Below are 26,637 nucleotides of genomic sequence, written 5' to 3' on the forward strand. Positions count from 1 at the left end.
TATGTTAATACTTTGATTATACATGCCTCAGAGCATTTGATTAATAGAAGCCCATAAATGTGATTCTTAATGGAATGCAGTAAAGTTACCGCACTAACATAGCTATTCTACATGGAGACACAACTTCCCAAACTGAGCTGTTCCCAGAAAACGCTTAAGTGAAGCTTCATGGAGATGACTTAAATGCGCAGTACATGAAAATGCAGAGGTTAGGCAAACTTTACTATTACAGCTCACACAAGAGAGTAGCAGTATTTGAGGGTAGTATAAATCAGAACCAAGCTCCTCCACATGACAGTGACCACACTGTGGAACATAGGAAGTGAAGACAGCTCAGCAAGGAGATCTCCCTGTGCTCTTTTGGCTGCTCAGGAAGGTTTTGGTGTGGACTGTCTCACCATTTCAACAGACTTTTCCTAATTCCATCAAAATGGGAGCAAATTTGTTAACACTTCTGAACTTAGGCTGAGCCATGCACTTCTTGAGATGCTATTAACAGATTTGCCATGGTTTTGAAGAATAAGGCCATTTGCTAAGAATGAGTCTTTTTTTATCTTACTTTTAGGTGTTCCCTCCATGATCTTCAGTGTGATTAGCTTCATGAAACATCTCCTCCCACACTGTGACGTGACAACAGTCTAACATTTCTCATTAACTTCCATCACATGCCAGTCTCTTGATCTGTATCAAAGAAAACACACCAAAAACTGTAAGAAGTGGTGACTTATCCTTCATGAACATTCACTTCGTTTTATCAAGTGGTAAAACCCAAATGCAGTACAAAACCAGAGTACTATTTCAACATCTCTTGATTCCAAAAGGACTTTGGCAGGACTAACTCAAGAATGTAATTGTACTTATAGCATTATGAAGGACTCTAGCCTTAAATCTCAGCAAAATTGGAAGACACCTCTAAAGGAGTTTGCCCTCTTTTGAAGAATGAGACAAGAACTTCCAGAACTGGTGAGGGAAGCAGCGCTTCAAAAGGAGGAGTCAGTGTACTTGTGCTTTATTTTATTCAAGAAGCAATGAAGTAGTTTACACAAACATATCTCAGAAGTGACAAAAATTAGGATAATGGCTGTTTACTTAGCTAAGAAATGTCTTTCTCTTTTTTCTGTCTCATACATGCACAAATATCCCACCTCTACACAAGAGGAAGGTGAGACTTCCAGAAAGAATGGACCATGGATCTAGACTTTAGGGAAGCCTATAAACAGGCTGGCTACCACGAAGACCTGGCAGGCAACTGTCTAATCCAACAAGGCTTTCCAATATTGAGCCATTTTACCTCTTACCAAAAGGACAGCAAGGCCAAGTGTTAATTTTGAAAGAAAAAGTATGTGTGGTTCCAAATAGCTTTTCTAACACCTGCCTTTTGCTGTGTTACCTTGATTGTATACCCTGATCTGATCGTATAAAATCTGCTCTTCAGGAAAGTCTGTCAGCCCATGCTGTTCTGGATGTGAATAAGAGAGAAGGTGGATCAGAATAATCAGATGAAACTACCTGCTGAAAACAGTGGAGATTTCTCTGCTTGCAGAACTAGGCTTTCTGAATTGTTTCTTTTCTCACAGTGGACAGGACCTTTTCCAACAACCTGGTTGCTCTCAGGTAATTTCACAGAGAACCAGAGTAACAGATGACATGCAGAAAATGTTGCCATTTTAGATTCTTTTCTGTGGACCAGACTTCTAAAATGGATGCTAAGCCTATGAAATGTATACTACAGCATAGGCAGACAACTGCTATCCCATAAGCTACAAAAGAATCAAAAGATCTCCTCCTTTAGCAAGAACTCAAGTTTCAGAATTCTCACTGTAAAACCCTTCTCTTCTCAGCAGGACCCAGCAACAAATCCTGTGCTTCCTAAGCCAGCATAGGAAACACAGCTCATCCAGAAGAGCTGTAGCCAGATTTCACAGCAAAGAAATTGTAACACATAGATAAAAATGAATTATTCCCTCTAGTGAAAAACTGCATGCACTTTTACCATAGCATCCAAACAAGGATAAAATGCTTGAGACAATCAGTTCTAGCTCCTTCTCAATGCACAGAAAAACAAGCTTGTTTTTTCCATAGTACCTCAACACCCATAATGGACAATAGCAGAAAGCCTTCCTAACTCTGGCAGCAAACATAGGACAGGTAGTGCAAGCCATTTGAATGCTTCATCTCAAACCCAGGCAGCTGATTATCACTCCCCCCATAACAAGAATAATTCCAATAAAAATTGATAAAAGAAATCAAATAGAGAGGGAAGTTTAAGATTTTATCTTTATTGTTATTAGGTTTCTAACAAGATTGGAGACTTGGCTGCCAGAAACAAATTCCTCGGCATCCTTTCTTCTATTCTGAACCTGTTCCTATTTCTGCATGAAGACCCTTCTTTCATCCCACAGATTAGTCTGTTATGGGTGACCATGGAGCTGGACTACTCCAGTTCAACAGTGGAAGTGCACCCTAGCTAAGGCCACAGCTCACAGAACACGAATAGAAGGTGGTTTTCACCATTTTTACATCACATCAGCAGACCACATGCCCCAGTGAAGGTACCTTGAACATTTTGATCCCTGTCGAGTAAAATTAGATTTCAAATTTAATTTGTAAATTAAGAAATTTCAGAATTATTTTATTCCCCCAATCCGCATTGAACAGACACCCCATCACGCATCACCCCATCACACACTTCCTTTATGAGGTTTTTTGCTCTTAGGATTGTCACTGTAGAAACACAGAAAGGAAGACTTCATTTATACCTTGCTTACTCCAAGGAAGAATAAACACCAGTGTTCATTACTTAAACATCAATCCCAGCTCTTATATGACTGTAAATTGGGGATGTCACTGAATGAATAATAAAACATTCTAAATGATGTTTTCCTAACACTGCACCAGCTGACTCCATTTGAAAACCCTATCCCATAGTCTTTTGTAGGTTCGAAACCACAGTTTCATTTCAGTTCCTCTTCAAGAAGAAATTACCAACACATTACAGTTGAGCTTTGGAATTATTTAGAATACAAAGGAAAGGGTTTTCATTTGGGTTTTTTATATCATGTTGCAAAAGCAGAAGCACATGAAAATGCAATTCCCTCCCATGACATACAATGCATAGAGAGTCCAGTCATGGTTTAAAGAAGGCTTGCTATAGTACAGTAACCTGAATAGTCATAGATGCTGTAATATAGGTGAGGTGTTATACATAACCTGTTATACAGTGGTGGACTTGGCAGCCCTGGATGAAATAGTCGGAATAGTCACTTTCTTCTCCCTTTCTGCCACAGAATATTAACTTTGTGCTTAGGGCATCTTTGCCTGCAGTGCAAGATACAGGTTCATATGTTGCCACCAGCCTAAGTTAATTCTTCCTGTGTCACAAATTAACTCCTTTGGCCCTTCCTACTCCCCACATAGGGCGAAGTCACCCCAACACAAGACTGCAAGACAGTCTTTTGCTTTTGTCATAAATGCTTCGAAATGGTGCTTAGAAAATGTGTCACTTTGGTTTCTGAAACCAACATTTTTATTATCTTTTTTCTTTTTCAACTGAAATAAAGCCTGAAAAAATGGTTGCAGATAAATTGCAAACTAGGTTAAGTGCTGAGCTGCAAATTCAGTCAGTAAAAAAAACCTGAGCTGTTTCTCCATGTGAGCAGCCTGCTCCATGAGCACAAGCAGTAGTTTTATATCCTACTGCCTTGACTGCAATGATTTCCACCCTTTCAGTGTGTAGGTTGTGCTCCACCAGCAGCAGTTACCTAAGGTAACCCTTGTGTACATAGAAGTGTGGGTTCTTTTGCAACCAGTCCACTTTAAAGCCAATCTAGCTCTGCTTCAGCAAGCCTTCAAGACAGATACATGCACTTAAAATGGACGATTATGTTTAAGCTAATTCTACTTAATGCCACAATTTCATCATTAAAATATATATCAATAAGCCAAATTAACATAAACACGATTCAAATTATTTAAGGCCAATTGCATGGTAATACTTGGGTAGGTGTAACTAGATTGATTTAGGAATAACTTTTTTCTTTTGAAGCTATTTTTCCCCAAAAGAATAAGGACCTGATGGCTGCAGAATATGACTAGTTCCCATCTGCGAAATGCATGGTAAAAATGGAAACAATCAAGACAAGCAAGAAAATCCCCCAATTAAATACATGCTACCAACATACAGCTTACCTACAGGATTCTTACAGGATGCTCTCTTAACCACTATGGCACATAGAGGGTATTCTTCCATTTTGAAATGTGCAGAGGTTTATTTAAGGCATGGTGGTGTCCATTCTTTCTGGCATAAAATCATCTCATGCATGCCAAAGGGAAGAGTGAAGCCACAAAAAGCAGAACTACTTGTTACATACTTGCTCTTGGGTTGAAATATGATTTTTAAGAGATGCTAGCAAAGTTTTTCTGTAAAATGCTGTATATTTTCAAACATTCCTGTTTGAAATTCCTGTGATGCTGGATGGGAAATTGAGTTCCAGGCTAAAGTGAAATTACTATAAGGGTTCCATAATAATGAGACTTCATTGGTCATAGTCACTCACTGAAGAAAGACAATAGAGCAACAAATCTTGTAAAAACAAACCAGTTATGAATTTCATGGTAATGGCTTAGGAAGGACAAGAAACAAATCTGAGAGCCAACAAGGGTTACTTAATCCAAAAAGCTTAGGAACCACCTATCTAAAAGAAGACATAGATTAAAAAATAGGATATGCATTATTGATTTTGAGGCACGCTTGAATAGCAGAGGAAGATGATCAGCTTATTTTTGCTTTCAAAAAGGCAAAGTATTATATATTCATGAAGTTATTTTCTTACACTTTCTGCATAGGCATGATCACTACAGGAGAGATCAAAAAGGATGGTGGGGACATAACAGTGGAGGAAGAAAGTTCAAGGAAGGGCTCAAAACTGAGCATGACCTAACAGGAGAGATGGGGAAGCCTGGGAGCTGTGGTCCTCCTCCCTTCTACTCCCACCTAGCTGAAAAAACAGATACAGAAGGTCATTCACACAACGCAGAGAAGACAGCATTTGAGGCTTAGTGGGGCTTAGGGACCTAGAGACAGAATTTCTGGTACGGTAAAATACCTGCTGTAGAGAACACTGCTGCAGAGAGCTGGAGAGAAGACCCCAAGACAGGTATTGCTATAACAGTAATGGGGTGACTTGGACAACACACATGGGATCTTAAGTTCTAACATTTAGAGAACTCTATTTATAGGCCTCTGCAAAATGTGATTCATTTACTCAGAAAATCCTTACGAAATCAAGTCTAGAAGTATAGTTATTTTATAGAGGAAGTCAGCAGAGGCAAGCTGAGCAATCTTCTCAAAACCAGGGAGCTCCTGTCAGAAAGAGTGTTCTCAATCAGTAACAATAAAAACGTGCACTCCAGGGCTTGTTCATCTCTTAGGGAATTGAAGCCAAAAAAGAACTTGATGTAAGTAGCTACAAAATGGGATATATATACATACTCCAAGTGAAAGCAAAGCAACACACACAAATTGAAGAGCAAATAACTGCCTAGCAAGGAGCTAAAAGACAACGCTTGTTGCAAGACTTATTCAACTGTCTGAGGAACTGGTAATCTTAACCAACAGGAAGTGTTGTTTGAAATAATTACTCTGATTTCACTATGACAGTGTAGAAGAGGAAAGAAAAAAGGGAGGGGATTGGAAAGAAGACCAACTGAGCAGCATCAAGGAAAGAGAAAGAGTTTTACCTTACTCCTGGTTCTGAGTTTATCCTCATGGCCATGCTATGGTCTGGAAAAATTCCAAGCTCTGAGAGGTGGGTTGAAAAATTAGGAATGCTTAGTAACTCCTTCTATTTTAAACTCATCCTTAAACTCCAAAAGAGAAAAATATCAGACAGAAAAGGAACTGAATTATGATTTTATTAACTAGAATGTAAACAGTCATTTGAAAACAAAGGGCAATGCAAATTGTTGTGTAGTCACACAACATTCCTCTTGGATTTGAAGTTCACCAGCAGCAGTTCCACCCCTTTTGAAAGTACAGCCTGACGTCTGGGCTGTTCAGCCTGAGCAGCTGCTGGAGCTACAAAGCCTGTTTTCATCCTGTGCCAGGATGGGAGTGATATGGCTTCCCAACCCATCCAGGATCCTGTGTTTTTCCTTTCATATTACCCTCCTTCTGCTTCAACAGACTGCTGCAGAAAGAGAACTGAAGTTTGTGGTTGCAGTAAGTACTTTTGTTTCCTATTTTGTTGCATGGAATATGGGGAATTTGATAATGGCTGTCGAATCAAACAAGGTGAGTAGTAGGTGTGCCTCTTTTTTAGACTTAGGAATAACTACTGCTGCCCTTCTGCTTGCTGTGTTTAAAGATAAAAACGCCTCTGGCTATGGGAATTTTCATCTCCTAACACCCAGTTACTCTTCAAGATAACTGAACAACTTACTTTTGTCGTAGACATATAGTACAAGGCAGTTAAGAGATCTAAGTTTACCTGTTCTTGCTTAATTTAACTGACACTCTGGTGCATAGCCTGAGAGCTGGTGATTATGGCCTACCTTTTCTGTGCTTGAAAGCTGAAGCTTATGATGTTTCAGAAGTTAGCCACAAAAACAAAAGTATTTTCCATTTCAGAATAACTGAACTGGCACAGCAGTATACTGAGAAACAGAAAGGGTTATTTTTATATAGAGATTTGAGATACGTGTTGCTTTAACTGCAATTAATGAGCCTGAAAATGGACTTTAATAGGGGAATTTTGCTGGGCCATTTATTATTTTAAAGTAACTAGACACTAACTCAGTGTCACTTTCCCCAGAACCTCAGGTGAAAGACAGATTAATTCAATGAATTAGTTTAGATCATGAAGACTGCATCACAGAATCATAGGCTAGGGCTGGAAAGGACCTTAAGATCAGCGAGTTCCAACCCCCCTTTTCATTCCAATTTCTTTTTTTAATAAGAGGTATTCTGATAAAAACATCTAAAGGGATCTCCTCAATACAAAGTTGTGGAGATTGGAATTCATATTCATAAATAGGAATTTTAAGGTCTTCTTCCTCCTTTCTCTATTTGAGACATTATGTGCACATACAGAAAACAGAAGTACTGTGTCCAAAACGTATCAACCAGCTCTACATGAAATATTTCACATCTAGTTGTCTGCTGGCTGCATTGTAGATGTGCCACTTGGAGAGAGGCCAGAGAGCACAGGAAAAACCAGTTCCTTACTCCTGCTCAGGCTTATGGCTCCAACAGACACTACACACAGCAGGACTCAGCACTAATTCCAGTAATGTTCTGTGTATAGCAATATACTGAAGTGTTATTTCAGTGATAAGAGAGAGAATAGGGCACACAGATGAAATCAGGCAGTCAGCAAGCCTTGCAGAATTAGCTCTATGAAGAGAAGGAGACCTCTATTGAATTGTAGCTGCTCTTGTGTTCTAACAAGCACTGGGTTTGCAGAGTTACAGGAAATGCTCACCATTATGGAGATAGAGGCGTCTTATCCAAAATCAGCTGCTTACCACAACTACACAGCCACCTACCAACCAACCAAACAAAAAGACATGGCATCATTTATTTATAGGGTAGCTTATCACAATTAATATTAAAATAAGAGGTAAATTCCATTTAAACTGTCTTCCTTTTATTCCTGACACTTTCCTCAGACTGACTAATCTCCCTAAAACATTACAACAGGTTTATTCTTATGATCAACACACATCTCTTTTAACAAAGCATGGTTTCTGTGCGTTCAATTGAACTTTGCCTTCTGCACTCACTGACTGGATTTTCATGGGAACAGAACTGCTAGCATAAATAAATCGGATAGGAACTGGCCCCAGAGCATTTCATTGGTGTAATGGGATATAATGACTGTGTGGCTACAGCCAAGGTAAGTTTGAAAGGCATCTTCCTGAGATAATTCAATAGCCATTTTCCAGCTGTACTCTGCAACTTGCTATATTTTCATCTGAGAGTATTATTGTGTTGTGAAAGTGTGTCAGAATGGCTTTTTAACAGAACAGAATGGCTTTCTTAGCAGAACAGCACAATATAAAATCCATCTGCAGGGGAGTAAAACTCAGACAAATGTTCCCATTTGCTCACTTCTGTAACTGTGCTATGTTCCCTCTCCTCACAATTTCCATCTTTGTGCTGATTCTCTGTGTTATGATTACTGGCCACACATCCATTGGTCTGAAAACCTCTAATTCCAGACAATGTGTCAAAATGCTTTCTCCATCTTCTTCCTCACACGTAAACATTAATCTTCACCATAATTCTTGCACACTGCATTTAAACTAGGCATAAGAGAAGAAAACAGGTAATACACAGGACCATCGATTACCCAAGGAGAAATGAAACACTGGTTTATTGCCTTGGTATAAAGAAGTTTTGACCTCTCACTTCTGCCTCTGCACAGGCATGCATTTCACTTGTCATATATACAAAGAGGTGTGGTTTCTGAGGTGCTGAGATTTCATCATGTCTTTCTTCTTGTAACTCAGGATAGGAAGTGTTGTCTGAGCTTGTTATCTCTCTGTCTAATCAAGCCAAGCCATTTGGAAACCTGACTAGACTTGCTCCGTATTTCTACGGTTTCCCTGCACTGGCAGTATGACTGGTTCTATTTCTCTCTTGTTTCTGCACTCCTATTGCTGGCTTCAAAACAAGTCACCTTTTTTCTTTTAAGTCGAGTCTGTCAATGAAAACATCTAAGTTTTTAAAGTAAGATAATTCACAGTAATCCCTGGCATTTCTGAATGAAGATGTTACATACACTACACATGCCTTATTCTCCGTTCACTCTCTCCCCCACACCAGTTTTCTTCCAACATGATTTTTCACCTGATAACAATAGAAGCAAATGCTGGCCAAAATCTGAGTCCTGTGGCCACTCTGATCTGAAGAGACCACCCTCATCAGGTTACAAAGCACGAATGGGAGAATCCAGACACCAAATCAGGTTCAAGCTGTATTAGAGCTAAAGGAGAGGGTATTTGGTAACTATCCATCTATTCCTTTGGAGAACTGTCTGAGGTGAAGCACTGCAGATAGACAGAAGTGCTGAAATGAACATGCCAAACAGGTCTGCTTTATTCTCTTTGTGTACACCCTCCTTGCCCTCCCTTCTTTTTTGATTTCTAGTATCTTTTCACCTTTGATGAGGCCTCCTTGTTCCTTTTTGCTCATCCTGCCATGTTCTATGTATTCTGAAAGGTCAGGAAGGCAATGTGTAGCCCAGAAGCAATAAATGCTGCAGCACATATGTTTTTAAATTAATTTGAAGCTTTGTAGGGATATATTTTCTTTCCCTCACAGTATCAGGTGTTCTAATGAAAAATACAAACTTCCAAATACACAAACTCTTCTTAAAGACTTCATACTTTCTAACAATAAAGTCTATTAAGAAGTAGCAATGACTGAACAAGTTAAGTCTTTTAGGTTAAATGGTTGTTCATAACGTCACTGTTTCATTTCCAGCTACAGCTGAAGCAAGGTCGTTTTCAGAAGTAGCAAGCAAGGAGGTCTGAGCACAAACACCAGCTGGCAGAAAAGCTTAGTTCAATTCCTAAAACCAGGGTGCTGCTCTTAGATGTTGTAGTTTCTTTCTTGCTGCTTCCAACTTAAGTGTTAATGTCATATTTATATGTCACTGTGCAATGAAGATGCAGAAATACAAACAAGGAACTGAACTCTTTTCTGTTTTGTGTAGACTTGCAGAAACTGTGCTGCTTTTTAGAATGAATACCCTGCATTGCTTCCATTTCCTAAGGTTACAAAGAGAGAAACTATTTTCCTTTACATCTCCTGCTCCCACATAGATTTGAATATCTTTTGATTTTGACCTCTTTGCCCTCTAACCTCTGTTCTGGCTTACTGAAAGATTTTAGGGTTTCAGTGATGTGACTGTGAGATACACACTAAGGGTTATGTCACACATTAAATATAACGTATTGTAAACCAGTATTTAAAACCTAGCACATTCTCAGTAGTTTTTCACTGAATTTATTGGTCAAGTGTTGATCCATTGCTACATATGTCCTAAAAAGAAATAATAATAACTATTTCATCATGGCAGTCAGTTACTCATACAAATGCTTTTCTGTGAAGTTGGATAATTTAACAAGCATGCACACACATTGCAATTGGGGATGTAACCTTCATTCTTTACAGAGGCATCAGCTTGTCCAGAAAAGCTAATGAATCCTACCTGACACCAATGTATGTCAGCATGTCAAAACACCAAGGAAATAGCAGTGACATGAAAGGCCTCCCCTCTCATTTTTCCTGCATGCAATTGAATCAGGCAGCAGACAATGTAGCTCTTTACTTATTCTCCTGTTCAATAGCGGTTCACTAAGAAATTGCTATTGTAAAGCAAATGAGATTCCAGATTACTAAGAAAAGAACACGCACAGAATTAAAAATCCCATAGAAAAGCAAAGATAAAATCTATAGTAAAGCTTTTATGGACTTTTTTGCTTTTTATGAGTTCTCATAAAAGAAAAGGTGTTTTGTTTTCTTGAAAGTACAAATTCATGTTGACCAACATCTTATTGAAAAGGGTTAAAAAACCTCCTTGATTTCCTGAAGAATATTAATTTTGGGTTGGCCACATCTGCAAAATTGAGCTAACAAAGCAAAACAATAATAATAATCAGTTTTATACATGCTTCTAATGGTAACTCTACTCTAGAAAACCTTGCTGTTTAGTATAGAAAGTGGACAGAGGGAGAAATCCAATTGCATTTGCCTTTAAAGGATAGTATTTTCCATCTCTGAAGCACCTACTTTAGTGCAGGTTTGTCCACATCAGTGCAGGAGGCTGATGGAAAGGGTGTATGTTGTAATTACAACATTAAGCCACACTGCTTGTGTTTACTGTGGAAAATATAAACATAAAACACCAACCAACCAACCTATTGTGTACAAACCTCTGGTGTTAGGGCAAGAATGATGTGGCTTCATGAGGCAATGGAGAGTATTCATTAGAATCAGGCTACATCCCAGTGAGGTATTACTGAATAAATGTAATTTTATGAACAAATATACCATGTTTCCACATTATGGTTTCCTTCTGTGATGTCAAGAATGAGGTTGGTTATGTGAACATTGATACAAACAAAGGCAACTTCCTCAACAGTCTCGGTCAGCACCCGGGAAGGTTGGATGGAGCCCTGTGAATCTGTATTCCAGTGTTTCCTTTCACATGAAGCTTCTGTGACTTCATTTTTCTAATCCCACACCTAACGTGCTTAGGGAGGGTAATTCAGAATTTGTCAGAACTATTTAATCTGGGAGTTTTACTTTCTTTAGCTGCTGGAATAAAAATACAGAAAGACTCATATAAGGTTTCTAATGTAAAAATCACAGGACTGTACATATCACACTAACATTGACCATGCTGGAGTGTCCAGGGCAGGAAAGCAACCATACCCTTTGCTCTCACTGAGCTTAACAGACAAAAAACCATACAGACCTTCAAAAATATTTTCATACATGTATGTAAAACAATCCATAGAATCATAGAATGGTTTGGGTTGGAAAAGACCTTAAGATCATCCAGTTCCAACCCCCTGCCACAGGCAGGGACACCTCACACCAGACCAGGCTGCTCCAAGCCCCATCCAACCTGGCCTTGAACACTGCCAGGGATGGAGCATTCACCACTTCCCTGGGCACCCTGTGCCAGCGCCTCAGCACCCTCACAGGGAAGAACTTCTGCCTTAGATCTAACCTGAACTTCCCCTGTTTCACTTTGAACCCATCACCCCTTGTCCTGTCACTACAGTCCCTGATGAAGAGTCCCTCTTTGGCATCCAATTAATAAATATTAAGTAAGATAATAGTGTAATGTTTGTACTTCTATATTTTAGGATGATTAAGAAATCACACACAAGAGCCATGTGTATATGGAATTACTTTTAAAGACACTGCTATGAAAGATGTAGTTACCAAAAGTTTCAAGTGTCCATGCCAAAGTAATTAAATAATACAAGCACATCAATACCTGGTTTACTATTCAGAGGTGCTAAGTGTCCAAAACTCAGTCAGTTTTCTTGTCTGGCTGCCTAGCTATGGATGTCATCTCAGCATTAACATCATGACTGATTAAGTTTATGTTCTAGGGAGAAGAATCAGCAAGCTCATGTCCATTCCTATATAATTATACCTATTCTTGTGTGTACAGAATGTACTGCAATCTTACTGACTAGGTTTCTGCAGACTCTCCAGAATGTTCATCTGAAAAATGGCCTTGGAAGGATAATGTCTGCTTGACCTCTAGCTAGGTAAGGAAGGAATGTTACCAGGAATTAACTCCACTTTTATTGGTAATATTGTTAGGTTTTCCGACACGGTGATCGAACACCAGTTGTAAATTTTCCAACTGATCTACACAAGGAAAGTGAATGGCCCCAGGGATTTGGACAACTTACCAAGGTATGTTGACTTACTTAGAAGAAGTTATAGATACTACTGAAATAGGAAGTGGGCAGATTTTTTATGTGTGTCTCAGAAACATCAGCAAATGCAAGGAACTGACAGATGGTATTAGCTATACCATGGAATTCATGAGGATTTTTGCAACATTACTCATCCAACTTCTGTTAAATTGAAATCTTGTTCATCATGGCTTTATAACCCTTCCTAAAACCCACAGCTCTCTGATAGTGTGTCTGCCTTCACTTAAATGGCAAGTTTAAACATTGTCTATACTCAGCACTGATGAAGTTCTAATGACCGTTAAGCACTGGGCCCTGTGACAGGCAAAGGGATGAAACCTGCCCATCAGGCCTAGTGTCATCTCATCATTTGACTGGCAACCATCTCCTCACAAAACAAGGGAAGGCTGCTTCAGGGGACAATGTGTCTTCTAATGAGGCTGCTTTCAGCCCAGGTTCACAAGGATGCAGTGAACCTGCTTCTTGCCCTGGCATTTCAACATCAAGCCTTGGCTCTTTAACTGTATTTGACATATGAAAGTCTAGAGAAAAGAGAGGCCAATGTATTTCCTAATAATAATTCAGCATGATGCAGAAGCATGAATCACAGACAGGTCAGCATTTAGTGTTTGAAGTGAGGTTTGAAGGATCTGTAGAACTCAGACACTCAGACAACAGGTTACTATCTCCAGGGACATGGCTTATACTGCAAGAAGAAAAAAAGTTCTTGCTTTGGCACAGATTCTTTTTGACAGCTATTTGCTACTTTGTTATCTCTTTAGCAACAGTAAGCAAGAATGTACTTCTCTGACAGCTGGAGGTTAAAAAGCTCAGCCCACAGGTTTGGTAATGAAGAAGAGGAAAGGCAGTCTGCAATCTAAGACAACTGCAGGTGTACCGAGGCAAATATGGAAGAATGTTATTTGAAATGCTAGCCACAGATTATCAATCAGGCTGATCAAATAGCAGACTAGTAACAACAATAACTACTGCATTACTTATCATCCCTTCTCAGCTCTCACTAACTGACATACATTTTAAAGAACAATGTTGATCATGAATGACTCCAGGAGTGTCTACAGAGCTATGGCACTGTGGCAAATGTATGTGTATGGAATCAGGAGCATTGCTTTTCCTGTAGCAGATGTTAGAGCCTGAGCACTTCAGGATGTATCATTTTCTCATAGCTATAAATGAGTATTTCTGTTAAAAATTCTACATCACCTACAACTTACAGAGTTGTGCTGGGTTTGGTTGGAGTACAGTTCATTCTCTTCACTGTAGCTGGGTATGGGGTGATGTTCTGGATTTGACCTGGAAACAGTGTTAATAGCTCAGGGTTGTTTTAACTACTGCTAAGCAGTGCTTGTAGAGTCAAGGCCTTGTCTGCTCCCTACACCACTCCAGCAGTGAGCAGGCTGAGGGTTCAGAAGGAGCTGGTAGGGAACACAGTGGGGACAGCTGACCTCAACTGACCAAAGGGATATTCCATGGTATATGGCATCATGTTCAGCATATAAAGCTGGAGGAAGCAGAAAGGGGGGAATTTCTGGAGTGATGGCATTTGTCTTCCCAAGTAACTGTTAGGAGTGATGGAGTCCTGCTGTCCTGGAGATGGCTGAACAGCCACCTGCCTGTGGGAAGCAGTGAATGAATTCATTGTATTGCTTTCCTTGTATGCATATCTCTTGCTTTACCTATTAAACTGTCTTTATCTCAAGCCATGAGTTTTGTCACTTTTAACCTTCTGATTATCTCCCCAGTCCTACTAGGGGTGAGTGAATGAATGGCTGTGTGGTACTTAGCTGTTGGCTGGGCTTAAACCACAACATTACAGCATGCAAATGGCTAATGTTCACTTAGAAGCTGATTGCTGCAGACAAGAAAGAAAACAGAAAATAACCTTCTACATTAAGATTCTCCAGTCACCTTAATCTAACAAGCATCTCTATGCTCGCCCCACAGACTGGAATGCAGCAGCTATTTGAACTTGGACAATACACGAGGGGAAGATACTCCAGCTTTCTGAACAGCACATACAACAGGCAAGAGGTACATAGCAGACTGTCTGGAGGACATTGCTCCGGCATAGCAGAACCATGGACTTGTGCTAGATAAAACCACATCATCATATTCATTTCATTAATGGAAAAATTAAGGCAATAGAAGAACATTTTTGAAAGTCAGGCTTTTATGTCAAGGTAAACATAGACTAAAGTCTAACTTTCAGCTCTTACGTTCAGCTTGGGTCTTCAACTGCCCAATTCTCCAGGACTGAACAGCTCCAAACCACTGAATGAACTGGGAATTTATACATAGTGACCCAGTATTCTTCTACCCCACTGAAAGGTGAATGCATCCATGTGCCATGTCACATACTTCATCCTGTAAAAGAGGGGTCTAACAGTTGTTTGGATGTGCTTGCCATACAGTACAGATCATTGTGGATAACACTGCCATTTTGGTCTATACATGAAGGATTCATTGATGGAAAAATACATAAAAACTATAGCTTTGCCATGCTTCCAAGAGAGATTTACAGTTTTAAGTGCCTTTATTCCTCAGGTATAGCAGATGAATCACGGAATCATTTGGGTGGGAAAAGACCTTTAAGATAATTGAGTCCCAACTGTAAATCTAACACTGGAAATCCACCACTAAACCATGTCCCTGAGCACCCCATGCACACACATCAATGTTTCTCTGAATCTCAGAAGATGAAAAGATTCCTTCTTTTAAATCATGCTTTCTTATTATCCTCAGTTCAGTCTGAGGGTTAGGTTCCAAACTGAGGGATGCTTTGGCAATTCCATTTAGGTAAATGCAGTACGGCCCTAGAAAGCTGAGTTACAGTTTCACTGTTTTGTCTTTATGCAGAAACATAAAACTAAAACCAAGAAGCCAGGAATGATGAGTTGGGTCAAATTTCCTTATTATTTTTATTGTTTCCATTTTATTTGTAACTTTCTGCCATTCTATCTTCAGTTTTACATCCAAAGTACAGATTATGACCGCACCATTATGAGTGCCCAGTCATACCTTTCTGGCCTCTTCCCACCAACTAGCAGCCAAATTTGGAACCCTGAGCTCCTCTGGCAACCCATTCCAGTTCATGTTATTCAAAAATCAACAGATGAGGTGAGTACTGGCCAAACACTTCCTGTAACACCTGAAACTTCCCCAGAAATACAAAAAAGAGGGAAAAAGGTGGGGGGAGGGGGTGGGAAATAAAAAGTATGTTCTATTCTTTTTGAGTTCAATCGAACAGCAAACATCAACTGCAGCTACTGGCTGACAAGCATATCACAGGTGAGCTGTAATAGCAGCATGAAAGTCCTCCTTCTGTAGTGGCAGAATACCTGAATTGTTGACCATGCATTACCATTCTCAAGGTACAGCTCTAACGTTTCTCCTGGGAAGCACATTTTTGGGTGGAATTAAAGGAAAGTTGCCCTTAACCTTTAGAGAGGACAAGTGGTTTTCTAAGCAGCAATCAGCTGAACAGACCTCCCCTACTTAGGAAGGTTGCTCCCTAGTTTATTCAAGCAATGGAATTTTCACCAGCCAGTGTAATGACCTTTCAATTATTACTTTCCTCTTCTGGTAGCACTTGGGCACTCTAATTACAGACAAGGGCCCTTTTATGCTCAGCACTACACAAACATTTAATGAACCCCTTGCACTTGCCTTGCGGTTCATAAGAAGAGCAGATCTACCTGAACAAGGTCTTGTAGAAGTGTTATTGTATGGAGCCCTCTCTGTCTGACTCAGGTTTAGGTTTGAATTTCAGTGGCTCCTGTGACAAGGCCTGTGTAAGGAACAGTGTGTTGAACAAGGACAAAAAGTTACTGAGTCTACTGACATAAAGGCTAATTTTCTTCTGCTTTTGAGTACAGAAATTGACATTAAGGAAATGTTTACAAAAACCCCATTAAGTAACTTCCTGTCCAGTCACCAACATCACAGGATGAACTCCATCATTAGAGGGTTGCTGTACCTGCCTCCCATTGGCATTTCTCCACTCTTGGAGGCCATACTTGAAAGCAGGTACAGAGAAAAAGGGCTTCCACAAACTGGAATAGGCACAATGTGATTCAGCTTCAAACGTAACTCTGTCCCTCAACAGAAAAGAATGCTGTCACTGTTATTTAAATGTGGGACACTAGAGGAAGTTCTTCCACCAGAAGACCAAAAAAGCATCAAAGTGGTTAGAGCTTTGGTCACATAAAACCTCAAAGCCCTTAGGAGAATCCCAGTGCTGCACAATGACCTGTTTGGAGAAGGCAAGCTCCTTAGTAGGCATTGCTAGTACTTCATCACTGCTGTGTCACCAAAACACACCCCTGCAGCAACTTAAAATTCCTGTTAAATATGCAAACCAAGTGAAAAAAAACCCAACTGTTCCCTTGTTGAGCCAAGCAGATGTTTGAGGGTATGTTCAAGCCCTAAGCAATACAAAGTGGGAAGCTGAGGCCAAGTGGAGTACTGTAAAAAAACCCTAATCACAGTGTATTTCTTCAGCCACTGAGATCTATCGAGACCTGACAGGCACCAGTACTGAGTATTGCATCATGAAGCCAAAGGGAGTGGCTTCATTAATAACACCTAGAGGGGGGTAATTAAGCCATACAGCGAGAGAAACATTTATTGTTGTGTAATTAAACAACATTGCCAAGTTTCACATTGCAGCTTTGAGACTTCACCTTCCAATGTGCTGCTGTGACAGGAAAAATGCACCCTTGGAGCTCTGTCCAAGTGCAAGTCTGCCAGTGTCAGCTGGGGGCTGATGCAAGCTTCACATTGGTAAATCAAAGAGGAAAGAGACGTGCTCCAAGTGCAGCCTGCAAGTGTCTACCCTGAGACAGAGCAGACCTTCTTGCACATACAGAAGCCATAGCTATTGAGGTTAATTTCTCCACTCTATACTAAGTCATGATTTATATGGTTACAGGATACTAGAGCTGGGTCAAAAATGCTCTAATGATGTGACATAAAGTGCTGAAGTAGCACAAGCTTATTTGCTCATTGTAACTCTTCACTGACACTTCATGCTGGATCAGGTATCATCTGTGCTGCAAATGGCATAAGGTGTATTTACCAAAGCACAGAGTTTCATGGACACGTGTATGTACACATGGTTCAGCTCAAATATGAACTACAAGGTAACTTCATAATGCATACCCTTGGAGTTATTAAAAGTGAACCATAACCATAAACAAGAGCAGAGCCATTAGGCTCACAGCTTTTTGGTATTTCAGCCACACGGTTTACTTGTCACTCTTGTTTCAAGTTCAGTTCATTAAGTGGTACTTAAAATGCTTACCATAATGTGCTGCTTACCTCCAAAGAGAGGAGAGCAGGATGTACAGATGCAGAAGCAATTAAGATTCCACACCAGGTGGAGTCAAGCTGCATCAGGAGGGATTCAGAAATTAAGAGGGAAACTGTAGCATTTTAAATTCCTAATCATGGATCCTGATTCATTTCCCAAAGCAATCCTCTGACAGACATGCATAACTGCTTTTTGGCAAAATCAGTTAAACTGAGGGAATCGAGCTGTCATAGACACAAGTAGCCATGGAAAAGTCAACCTACCACAGCCCATTGCTTATGTTAAATGAATTCATGACCAAGGCACCCAAACAAATCATTATGGAGTAGCTGTAGCACAGCCATGAATCTATCGAATGTACTACATCAGCAATCTCACCAACATAGAAACCAAACGAGTGTTGATTCAGTCTAGAACTATTCTAAGCTTACTTCTCTTGTTTCAGAGGCTGCATTTTCCTCTGCGTGGCTGTCCCCGTTTTGATGAACTTCAGAATGAAACACAAACATCAAGTGAATTTCAAAGTAGGATACAACCCTACATGGTAAGAACAAAAGAAAAAGGAAACAAAATCTAAGAAGGAAAGTAACTCAGAGGTAGAAGTTACAGAATTGCATTGTTTCCTTTTGCTAAACTGCAAAAATAAAGCCCTGAGCACTCTCTTAAAATCAGGAATTTAGACCAATACAGTCAAAAAGTGTGTTTGATGTTCTCAGGCATTTCTCCTATTTTTCTATATTAGTCTTTGATGGGACTTTAACATTAATTTGCTGAGACTACTTAGAGCTGCATGTAATGAAAGTGCCATGACAGGAGGGGAGAAAGCAATCCTGGATGCAGTGATTCCCAGTTTTACTGGGCAGCACAAAACCAAGTCTAAGAACTCTGGTAAATCTGAACATTGGGAAGGTTTATGCCTTCCTGCTGTGAAACTTGAAGATGACACTACAACAGAGAACTAAAGCTTGCCCAAGCTGGCAAACACTCTGGCTTGTGCAGATTTCTCTGAGGTGCATTTTGGATCTATCACAGGATATGCCATAGTCAAGAGATTCAGAACTTCCCATTCCAGTGCTGCAGCACATGGATGGTGCACCTGCCTCAAGCAACCATGTTCTTGATTGCTCTGGATAGTGGCTGCTGCTGCTCTCCTGTTTGCCTACCATGCACTTTGTAAGAGCACAGATCTAACAGGGATCTTGTGCTCCTCAAACCCTGACAGCACATGTACACAGGTATTTGAATTATGACTTCAAAGTCATCCTGTCTTTCAGCTATTAGTAGGAAACAGGTAACATGGGAATAAAGCACACTAGGGAATCCCTTTATTCTTCTATAGCGGCATGCAGAAAGAATCCTTATGGGAACTATTGTGGAATTATTATTCAGACATTCAGCTCCCCTTCAATGGCAGAAGGAAAACCTCATTTCCTTTTCAATTTCATTTTACCTCACCCTGAATATTTTCCTCAGCTCTCTTTAATTTTGTATTTTCTCCTCATCTTTATTCTCATTATGCTTTTCCCTCAGTGCTTTCCCCTTCCTTATATATGAAGGCTTGAGGTGACTGAGGTAGCCTCTTGGAGCAGTCAGAAGAGGGAGAGAAGAGTGCAGCAGAGGAAGTACCAAATTTATCCATAGCAGGGCTGAAAGAAAGTGTGTCTGACATAGAGATCAGTACCTTGCAGTGGTGACAAAATCAAATCTGCAATGAAAACCTTCTGCTACAAGGGTTTCACTGGTATAAAATTACACGCTACTGTGTTTCTGGGTTGGAAATGTATCTGTATGCATCTATGTTCCATATGTATTGAGTACTTTGCACTTCTTTTTTCCACCAGGATTTTTTACAAACGATGGCAGTTAACACAGGACTTGAACTAAATCATCTCAAAATACTGGATAATTTCCAGCTCTGGAATACATATGACACTCTCCACTGCGAGGTAATAATAAGGCAATAGAGAAGGAATCGGGAAGGAATATGACTCCCAACTGGTGCTTCTGTTAAACCATGGCCATGTGGTTTCATAGGAAGGAGTTGCCTTTTCTTCTGGATTTGCCCTTTTTTATTATTACTTATTTAATTCCTTTTAATTTGAATCTAAGTTCTGATTCAGAGCACCCAAACCCATGGTTTACAGCTCAGGAAACTGTTGTTTCCATTTCATGTTTTATCCTGAAGCACCAATAATGAAATCCATTCCCTTTATTCCCTCCTTTTCCTTCCCAAAAACTGCTATAGAATTGAGTGTGCTGCCTATGACATATTTGTGATTTTTAACAGGAAAAGCAAATTATTTGCTTTCACTTATCAACAGGTAAACATCAAAATACTTAGAGGTTGAAAATGAGAGGTAAGATTAGAAGTTATCAGTTAGAAAATGAGGAGACAATGATTCCTACCAGTGAGTAAAATCAGATTGGCTCCAAGCATGGCATGGTGCCATTTGGCCCCAGTCATTATGAGCAGCACATAATGGCTCTTGTACATGCCCTCTAGACACTGAGGCACTGTCACTCTTACATGACTGGAGGGTGACACTTGTAGGTAAATGGCCACTGATAAAACTGGCATCTGGACAACTGTATGGAAAAGGCAGGAAAAGTTGGATCCAGGTTATACCATGTAGACAAAGAGGAAAAGAAGATAAGACATGTCTGCAATCTTTCACACCAGCACAACCAAACTCATATACTTCTATAGAAAGAACACATTATACCTACAAAGGATTCCCTTCACAGGTATTTTCCCTTTTCCTATTCACCCACTTCAGGCTGATCCCACAAAGTGTATTTCAGGGCATGCTGATGAATGATACCACACTTGGCAAAGAACTGCAGGACAGCCTCAGAGAGTCTAAATGTAGTAGTGTGAGCATTGGCAATAGGGCAGTAGAAGGAGAAACCCCATGATTTTGTTTTCCTTTCTCACCAGGATATTCACAATTTCACTCTCCCTGTATGGGCTACCAAAGATGTAATCAACAAGATGGAAAAACTGGCAGAATTGTCCCTATTATCACTATTTGGGATTTATAAGACAGAAGAGAAATCACGACTGCAAGGAGGTAAATATAAAACACATAGCTCTCAGACAGGAGGAGACAATGTTTATGGTAACATGCAACATCCTGTCACCTCCCTCATGCAAAATTATTGGTACAGAACCTTGGTTTATAATTCTGGACATTGGATGACATATTCAGCACCAAAATATGTGTTGAACGCTGGCATTTGCATGCAGGAGATATTGAAAAGAGGTGTAAACATTCATCGCTTTAATTATCCTATGCTTTTCCAGGATTTTAAGGGGAAAAAAGTAAGCCCCCATGGGTATGGTCATTACTTGTCTGATATTAGGTTAGATTAAGTTTAAGTTCTGTTTCTCCAGCATTTATTCTAATTGCTTCCTGATCTTTCTTTGTTCCTTTGATGAACTGGTTATATATTGTGCCAAAAACTTGACAATACATTGATGGCTCTCTGAGAGACAGATATAAAGCTGCTCCAAACCAGTTTGATCAGAATAGAGGGATTCAAGTTGTGTCTAAACTGCAAGAACTGGGACTACTGCTTACCTCCAAAACTGGGGCATATAGGCTATGCCTGTTGTCATACAACTTCAGGGCACAACCCAGGAATTTCTCATATGATTCCCAGGTGTCCATGAGCAGTAAACCCAAACAAATGAGCTTGAATATCTGCAGGATGGACCATTTGGTGGTAGTTAGAGGCTAACACAGTTTTCATTATTGCAATGCTCCAAACAGACTGAAAGGGATAGAGAGGAGGTTTCACCCTAAACAAAACTGGAAGTGTCATTAGCCCCAGTTCTCGATGGTTTCCTCTGCAATACCTTCTCTCTAGTTATGAACTTGTAGTAAGCTAAAAAAAGAGTATAAGGTCTGAGTAGATGTCTTCTGTTTGATATTCAAAACCTTATGCCTTTTTGGTTTCTATGCAAATGTTGTATCTTCATTTTCCTCTTCCTTGTTCCCATCTTTTTAAGGTGTCCTTGTGAATCTTATTTTAAATAGTATTAGGCAAGCTGCCAATTCTTCAAAACAAAGAAAAATGGAGGTCTACTCTGCAGTGAGTATTTTCATCTTTCATACATCTTGCTATGATTTTACCAGTAAAAGACCCTTGAAGAGAATAATCTGAGTCTCCCTGTAAGTTAAAGGAATAATATAATAGAATTCAATTCAGGTAAGAAGCTGAACACCAGTCAGTACGAACACAGCAGGAGCATGGATCTCATCTCAGTTACAGGCAAACTGTACTTGCTAAAGAAAACTATGGGGTTGACCATCCATTTCTGCACTTGAAAAAGGTGATGCATCAGGAAAGATGAGTGGCATCTTCCCTGAAGCGCTCCTAAGCCAGAGATGCTGCCAAACAGCAGAACTTCAGCTGCACCTCCAAACCTCTGCATTGCTTAGGAAGGATGACACTGCTGTGGGTTCTTTGATTCTTTTAGAGAATGAAGACAACCATTTGGGTCAGACCAAGATCCACTTTGCTCATTCATTATCCTGTCTCTAACCATGGCCAAGAGCAGGGAAGAATGTGAGAATAATGCCAGCACAGAGTGATGCTTCCCCTGAACAATGTTCCTGCAATCTGCGGCTAAGGGACTTCCTGAGATAGAATGTCTGTGTGTTTAATAGCTCTTGACAGACTTTCTTCCATGAATTTATCTAATCCCTTTTTGAATGCAGTTATACTTACGGCCTCTGCAACATTCTGTGGCAATGACTTGTGTGTTAAAAGAAGTACTTGATTTTTTAGTTTTGAAACTTAATACTGATTTATCTCCTTCCCAGCATTTCTATTGTGAGGAACAGGGAATAATCATTCTTCAGCCCCTTTTTCTGGGTCACTCCTGAATTTCCGATTGTCTGTCACACCTCTTCCATCTTTCCTTTTCTGAGACACAGTCCTACCCTATTTAATCTTTCCTCATATAGAAACTGCTCATTACCTTAAATCTTTCTTGCTGCCTTTTCAACATGTTTTCTAGCCCTACTCTATTCTTTCTGATAAGGAGGAAGTGCATCCAGAATTTTCACTGCTGCTTTAATGCCCTGAGGCCAAGTATACATTTATTTTGCAAACTAGAAAGTTCCAGATCCTGAATAATAATTAAAACATGGCTATTAGACTATAATATAAATAAGCCTGGCAGATATATATATAAAGATGCTTGCAAAATTTAGACATCAGGCTGTTTGGACTTCCTTCAGCTCCTCCTCCTGGCATACCCTGCAAGAAGAGGGATAATAGGGAGAGGAAGAGACTGCAGCTGGGTTGGTAACTGATTCCATCAAAATAGAAGCCAAACTAAGAGTTTATTGTGTAATTCCAAACAGAAGGAACAACAATTTTTAAAGTTCTGCAGTGTGTTTGGAGGACAATCTTTGTATGCAACTATTTGTCTGGTATTCTATCTAAAAACAAGTACTTGTATCTTCACCTGAAATGCCATAGAATATACTACCTTATGCTGCCTTAACCTAACACCCCTGAAAGGAGTAGCAACATGCACTGAAAACCTAGATTTATTACTCAGACCACATCTTGCTTTCCTCCAGTATCTCTGTTGCCAAAATGTTGCAGGATGGTGTAAGACACATTGTGCACTAACCCTTTGAGAATGCTCCTGCTGTCTGTAGTAACCTGTTAACGTGGTTTTCCCAATGGTGAATAGACTGCTTTATCTTCATTTCTACTCTCTCTCTACTCTTGTCTCATTACTCTGGATAAATGGACTTTCAAGGATGGGATTTTTTTCTTTCCAATAGCATGACACCACAGTTGGGGCCCTCCAGATTGCTCTCAATATTTTCAATGGAAAACTGCCACCATATGCTGCTTGCCAGTTCTTTGAACTCTACCAAGAAAGTAGTGGGCAAGTATCTTCTTACATATACAAGGAGTATTTGGAATCAGTTTCCCCTTTCCCCCAAGTCATTTTCCTCTTAAATATTGTTTTAAACTGATAATTCATTGAGCAGTCAATAGACATAAAGTTAGATTAAAAATAGGAGAAATTACATTTGATGGATGAATCTGTGTGCTTTGAAAAACAGGAACAAGAAGAAACCAGGCCTTATTAGCAGGAAGTAAATGGTAAAATACATTTTCCTAATACTTCAAATGATAGCAAAACCATTTCCAAGACATGCCATAAGTCCCAAGGTAAACCAGTTGGCTTAGAAGACCCTGGTGCTGTTGCAACTCAAGGAACCTTCAGAAGGACCTTTTGAGCTGGCTGGCAATCTGTACATAATGTAATCAGCACTGGCAAAGTGGGCTTTGCAGATGTCTTCCACAAAGCTGCCATTCTTTACCAACAGGCTCTAGAGTAGGATGTTTCCAACATTCTGTCTCTAAACAGGATAGCTTCTATTTAAGAACCTTTCTAAAACATCTTTTCAATGTTGTTCATCAGGCAGTACAGTATTGAAATGTATTATCGGAACGACTCCTCAAAGGCTCCTTACCTACTGACCCTGCCAGGATGCACTTCTTCTTGTCCACTTGAGAAGTTTGCTGAACTAGTTTCTCCTGTGATTACAGAAAACTGGTCAAAAGAATGTGGGAATAAAGACAAAATGAAAGGTAGGGTAACAGCTGTGTATTTCCTACACAAGACACTGAGGCAGAAATAGGATCACTGGCTCCAAACTTAATTCTTTTCATATAGGAGAGACATCTCCCTTTAACTAGTGTGGACCAGCTTTACTATGGACAGGGAAAGCCAAGAGAAATTAAATTTCTCTGAAAATGTGAAGAGCAGATCTGCCCAGCAGTGTGAAGGAAGTGTTCTTAATAGCATATTCACATAAGGAGCTACCAAAAGGCCATGGCCAAAATTAGAGCTCCATTTGCTGGAAATGTCCAAGGGAAGTATGGGTGCAGGTGCTATGCAAGGAGTCCTGTGCATGTTGGACACATTAGACCCTCTGTAGATGCAAAGCAAAAATGGCTTGCACATGCACAGTAAAATTGCTGCATCTGTATTGCTGGCACATGTACGATGTTTTGAGGACACCTTAACCTCCACTGTACAGAGTGCAGCTGATCCATGCATATAGAGCAGCTATTTGCCTCACACTACCCACAGCTGGTAACCTCTTCCTGCCTGAGTATTATTTCCAGGAGAGAAGTGAAGGGCAAGGCAATACATGTTACTTTCCAATCAATAGTCCTGGTATTTTCCCCTTCCTTCATTTATTCAGCGTTTTGCTGACCCCTGATGAAATGCTTTGTTTTCATTAACTACACATGCCTCCTTCTTGCCCTGTGAGGAGGAAGATTAATGCATAGGAGAAAGAAAAAGCATAGGTATGCATTTCCAGGTATATGTTTTTATACTTGTGTTGTGTATGTCAGTAAATGCAGACCACGTGATCCTGCCAGAAACACGATCAAAATGCAACTCTATTTCCATTGTACATTTGACTGTTTATCTAATATAATAGACACGTATGTCTTTATCAACTCACTTTTCCTTTACTCTTTTTCCTTCACAGATATTTTTATTGGGTTTGACGTTGCTGTTGGCTTGTTGTTCATCTTTGACCTTGTGCTGCTCTACCTCCTTTATCATTATGGACGCTGCAGGCGCAGAAACAACTACCAAGACATTTAAAGGGGAGGTAAAGAAACGAAAGAGAGAGCAGCAATCCTTTAAGTTCCTTATATCCCTCAGTTTGCTGTGGCCAAATTCATCTCCAAAGCATATTCCAAAAGTGTGAAGACCTGAGGTATCTGTGGCCTAACTCCTAAAACATCTGCAGTGAGAAATACTGTAGAAATACGTTATTGCTAAGAATTTACTTTTGTAGGAAGATGGAATCACTCCAGTTTAGTGCTTAGGTTTTCTACTACTATTAATCACTCTGAACTTAAGTAGTGGGGTGAAGGGATGCTATTGCCTATGCTTTTCCTTTTCCTTCTCATATTGCCTGTTACTATTTGTCCCTCTGCTGCTCAACGAGTCTCTTGAAAATCACAGTCTGCAATATTTTCCTTACATCTTATAAATGGCTATTTTCTTGATGCACAAGGGAATGTTTTCAGTGAGCAGAAGCTGCAATTACTGTGTGAAAAGATTCAAGCCAGTACTTGGGCAGACTGTTTCTGTATTTATTCATGCAAATCTATGCATGAGTTTTGACCTTGGCCTTCAGCTAATAAAGGTCTGCAGCCTGCATTTCAACAGCTCTGGTAGTGCCTTGGCAGTGTTAAGAGTTGGACACAATGATCTTAAAGGTCTTTTCCAACCTAATTGATTCTATAATTTATTTCTTTGAGCCACTTTTACACTAATTCCTCAAGCTAACACTCTGTTTATCACCTTTCATTTTAATTTACAATAACACCTTTAACTCCTTGCTCTGTTCAAAATCCCTTATGTTAGCAAGATCTGCACTGAAAGTAAGAAAACAATGGTTCTGCTTTTTGTATGCTCATCTCTTCTGTGCAATGTATTCTGTTTAGATTGTAAGCTCCTAAGGGCAGGAAATGTGTTCCCATAATTGCTCTTTAGTACCATAAACTAGTATCATAAGCATTAATATTGCTGTATAAAATACTGCTTATCATCACACGTTTCAAGGACTGAACCAAGATGTTTTTATCCTGTAGTCCTGCAGAGGATACTTTGAACCACATTGCCATGGAGAAGCCTTTTTTTAAATCAAGGCAACTATACAGACAGGTGATAACAGCAGGTTCAGCCCAACAGATACAATGAGCAATCATGTTCAGGCTAATGAGTCCTGTTTTGGTGCTGAAGTTTAGATAGAGCTGCTTAACTCAGGGATAGAAGCACCCCAACAATG

The 26,637-nt window shown here is 39.8% G+C and overlaps 1 protein-coding gene across 1 annotated transcript; it reads left to right on the forward strand.

The window, feature by feature from the left end:
* The first annotated feature begins 6,025 nt into the window (after positions 1-6,025).
* Positions 6,026-26,402, forward strand: LOC101877470 (acid phosphatase 3). Its single transcript, XM_034062460.1, has 11 exons — positions 6,026-6,220; positions 12,353-12,448; positions 14,416-14,502; positions 15,436-15,588; positions 18,228-18,326; positions 19,624-19,728; positions 20,721-20,853; positions 21,795-21,877; positions 23,590-23,696; positions 24,240-24,409; positions 25,324-26,402. The coding sequence occupies exons 1-11, from the start codon at positions 6,107-6,109 to the stop codon at positions 25,440-25,442; spliced, it is 1,266 nt and encodes a 421-aa protein (XP_033918351.1). The 5' UTR covers positions 6,026-6,106; the 3' UTR covers positions 25,443-26,402.
* Positions 26,403-26,637: the final 235 nt, after the last annotated feature.

This window comes from Melopsittacus undulatus, chromosome 1, assembly GCF_012275295.1.
Source record: "Melopsittacus undulatus isolate bMelUnd1 chromosome 1, bMelUnd1.mat.Z, whole genome shotgun sequence".
Taxonomy (NCBI): domain Eukaryota; kingdom Metazoa; phylum Chordata; class Aves; order Psittaciformes; family Psittaculidae; genus Melopsittacus; species Melopsittacus undulatus.

What these genes read in the sequence shown, in the direction of transcription:
- LOC101877470 (XM_034062460.1), top strand. Translation starts at nt 6,107, where the DNA reads ATGGGAGTGATATGGCTTCCCAACCCATCCAGGATCCTGTGTTTTTCC. An exon ending in GATTTGGACAACTTACCAAG is followed by an intron (nt 12,449 to 14,415) that starts GTATGTTGACTT and finishes CTCGCCCCACAG; the next exon opens with ACTGGAATGCAGCAGCTATT. An exon ending in ATGACACTCTCCACTGCGAG is followed by an intron (nt 19,729 to 20,720) that starts GTAATAATAAGG and finishes CTTTCTCACCAG; the next exon opens with GATATTCACAATTTCACTCT.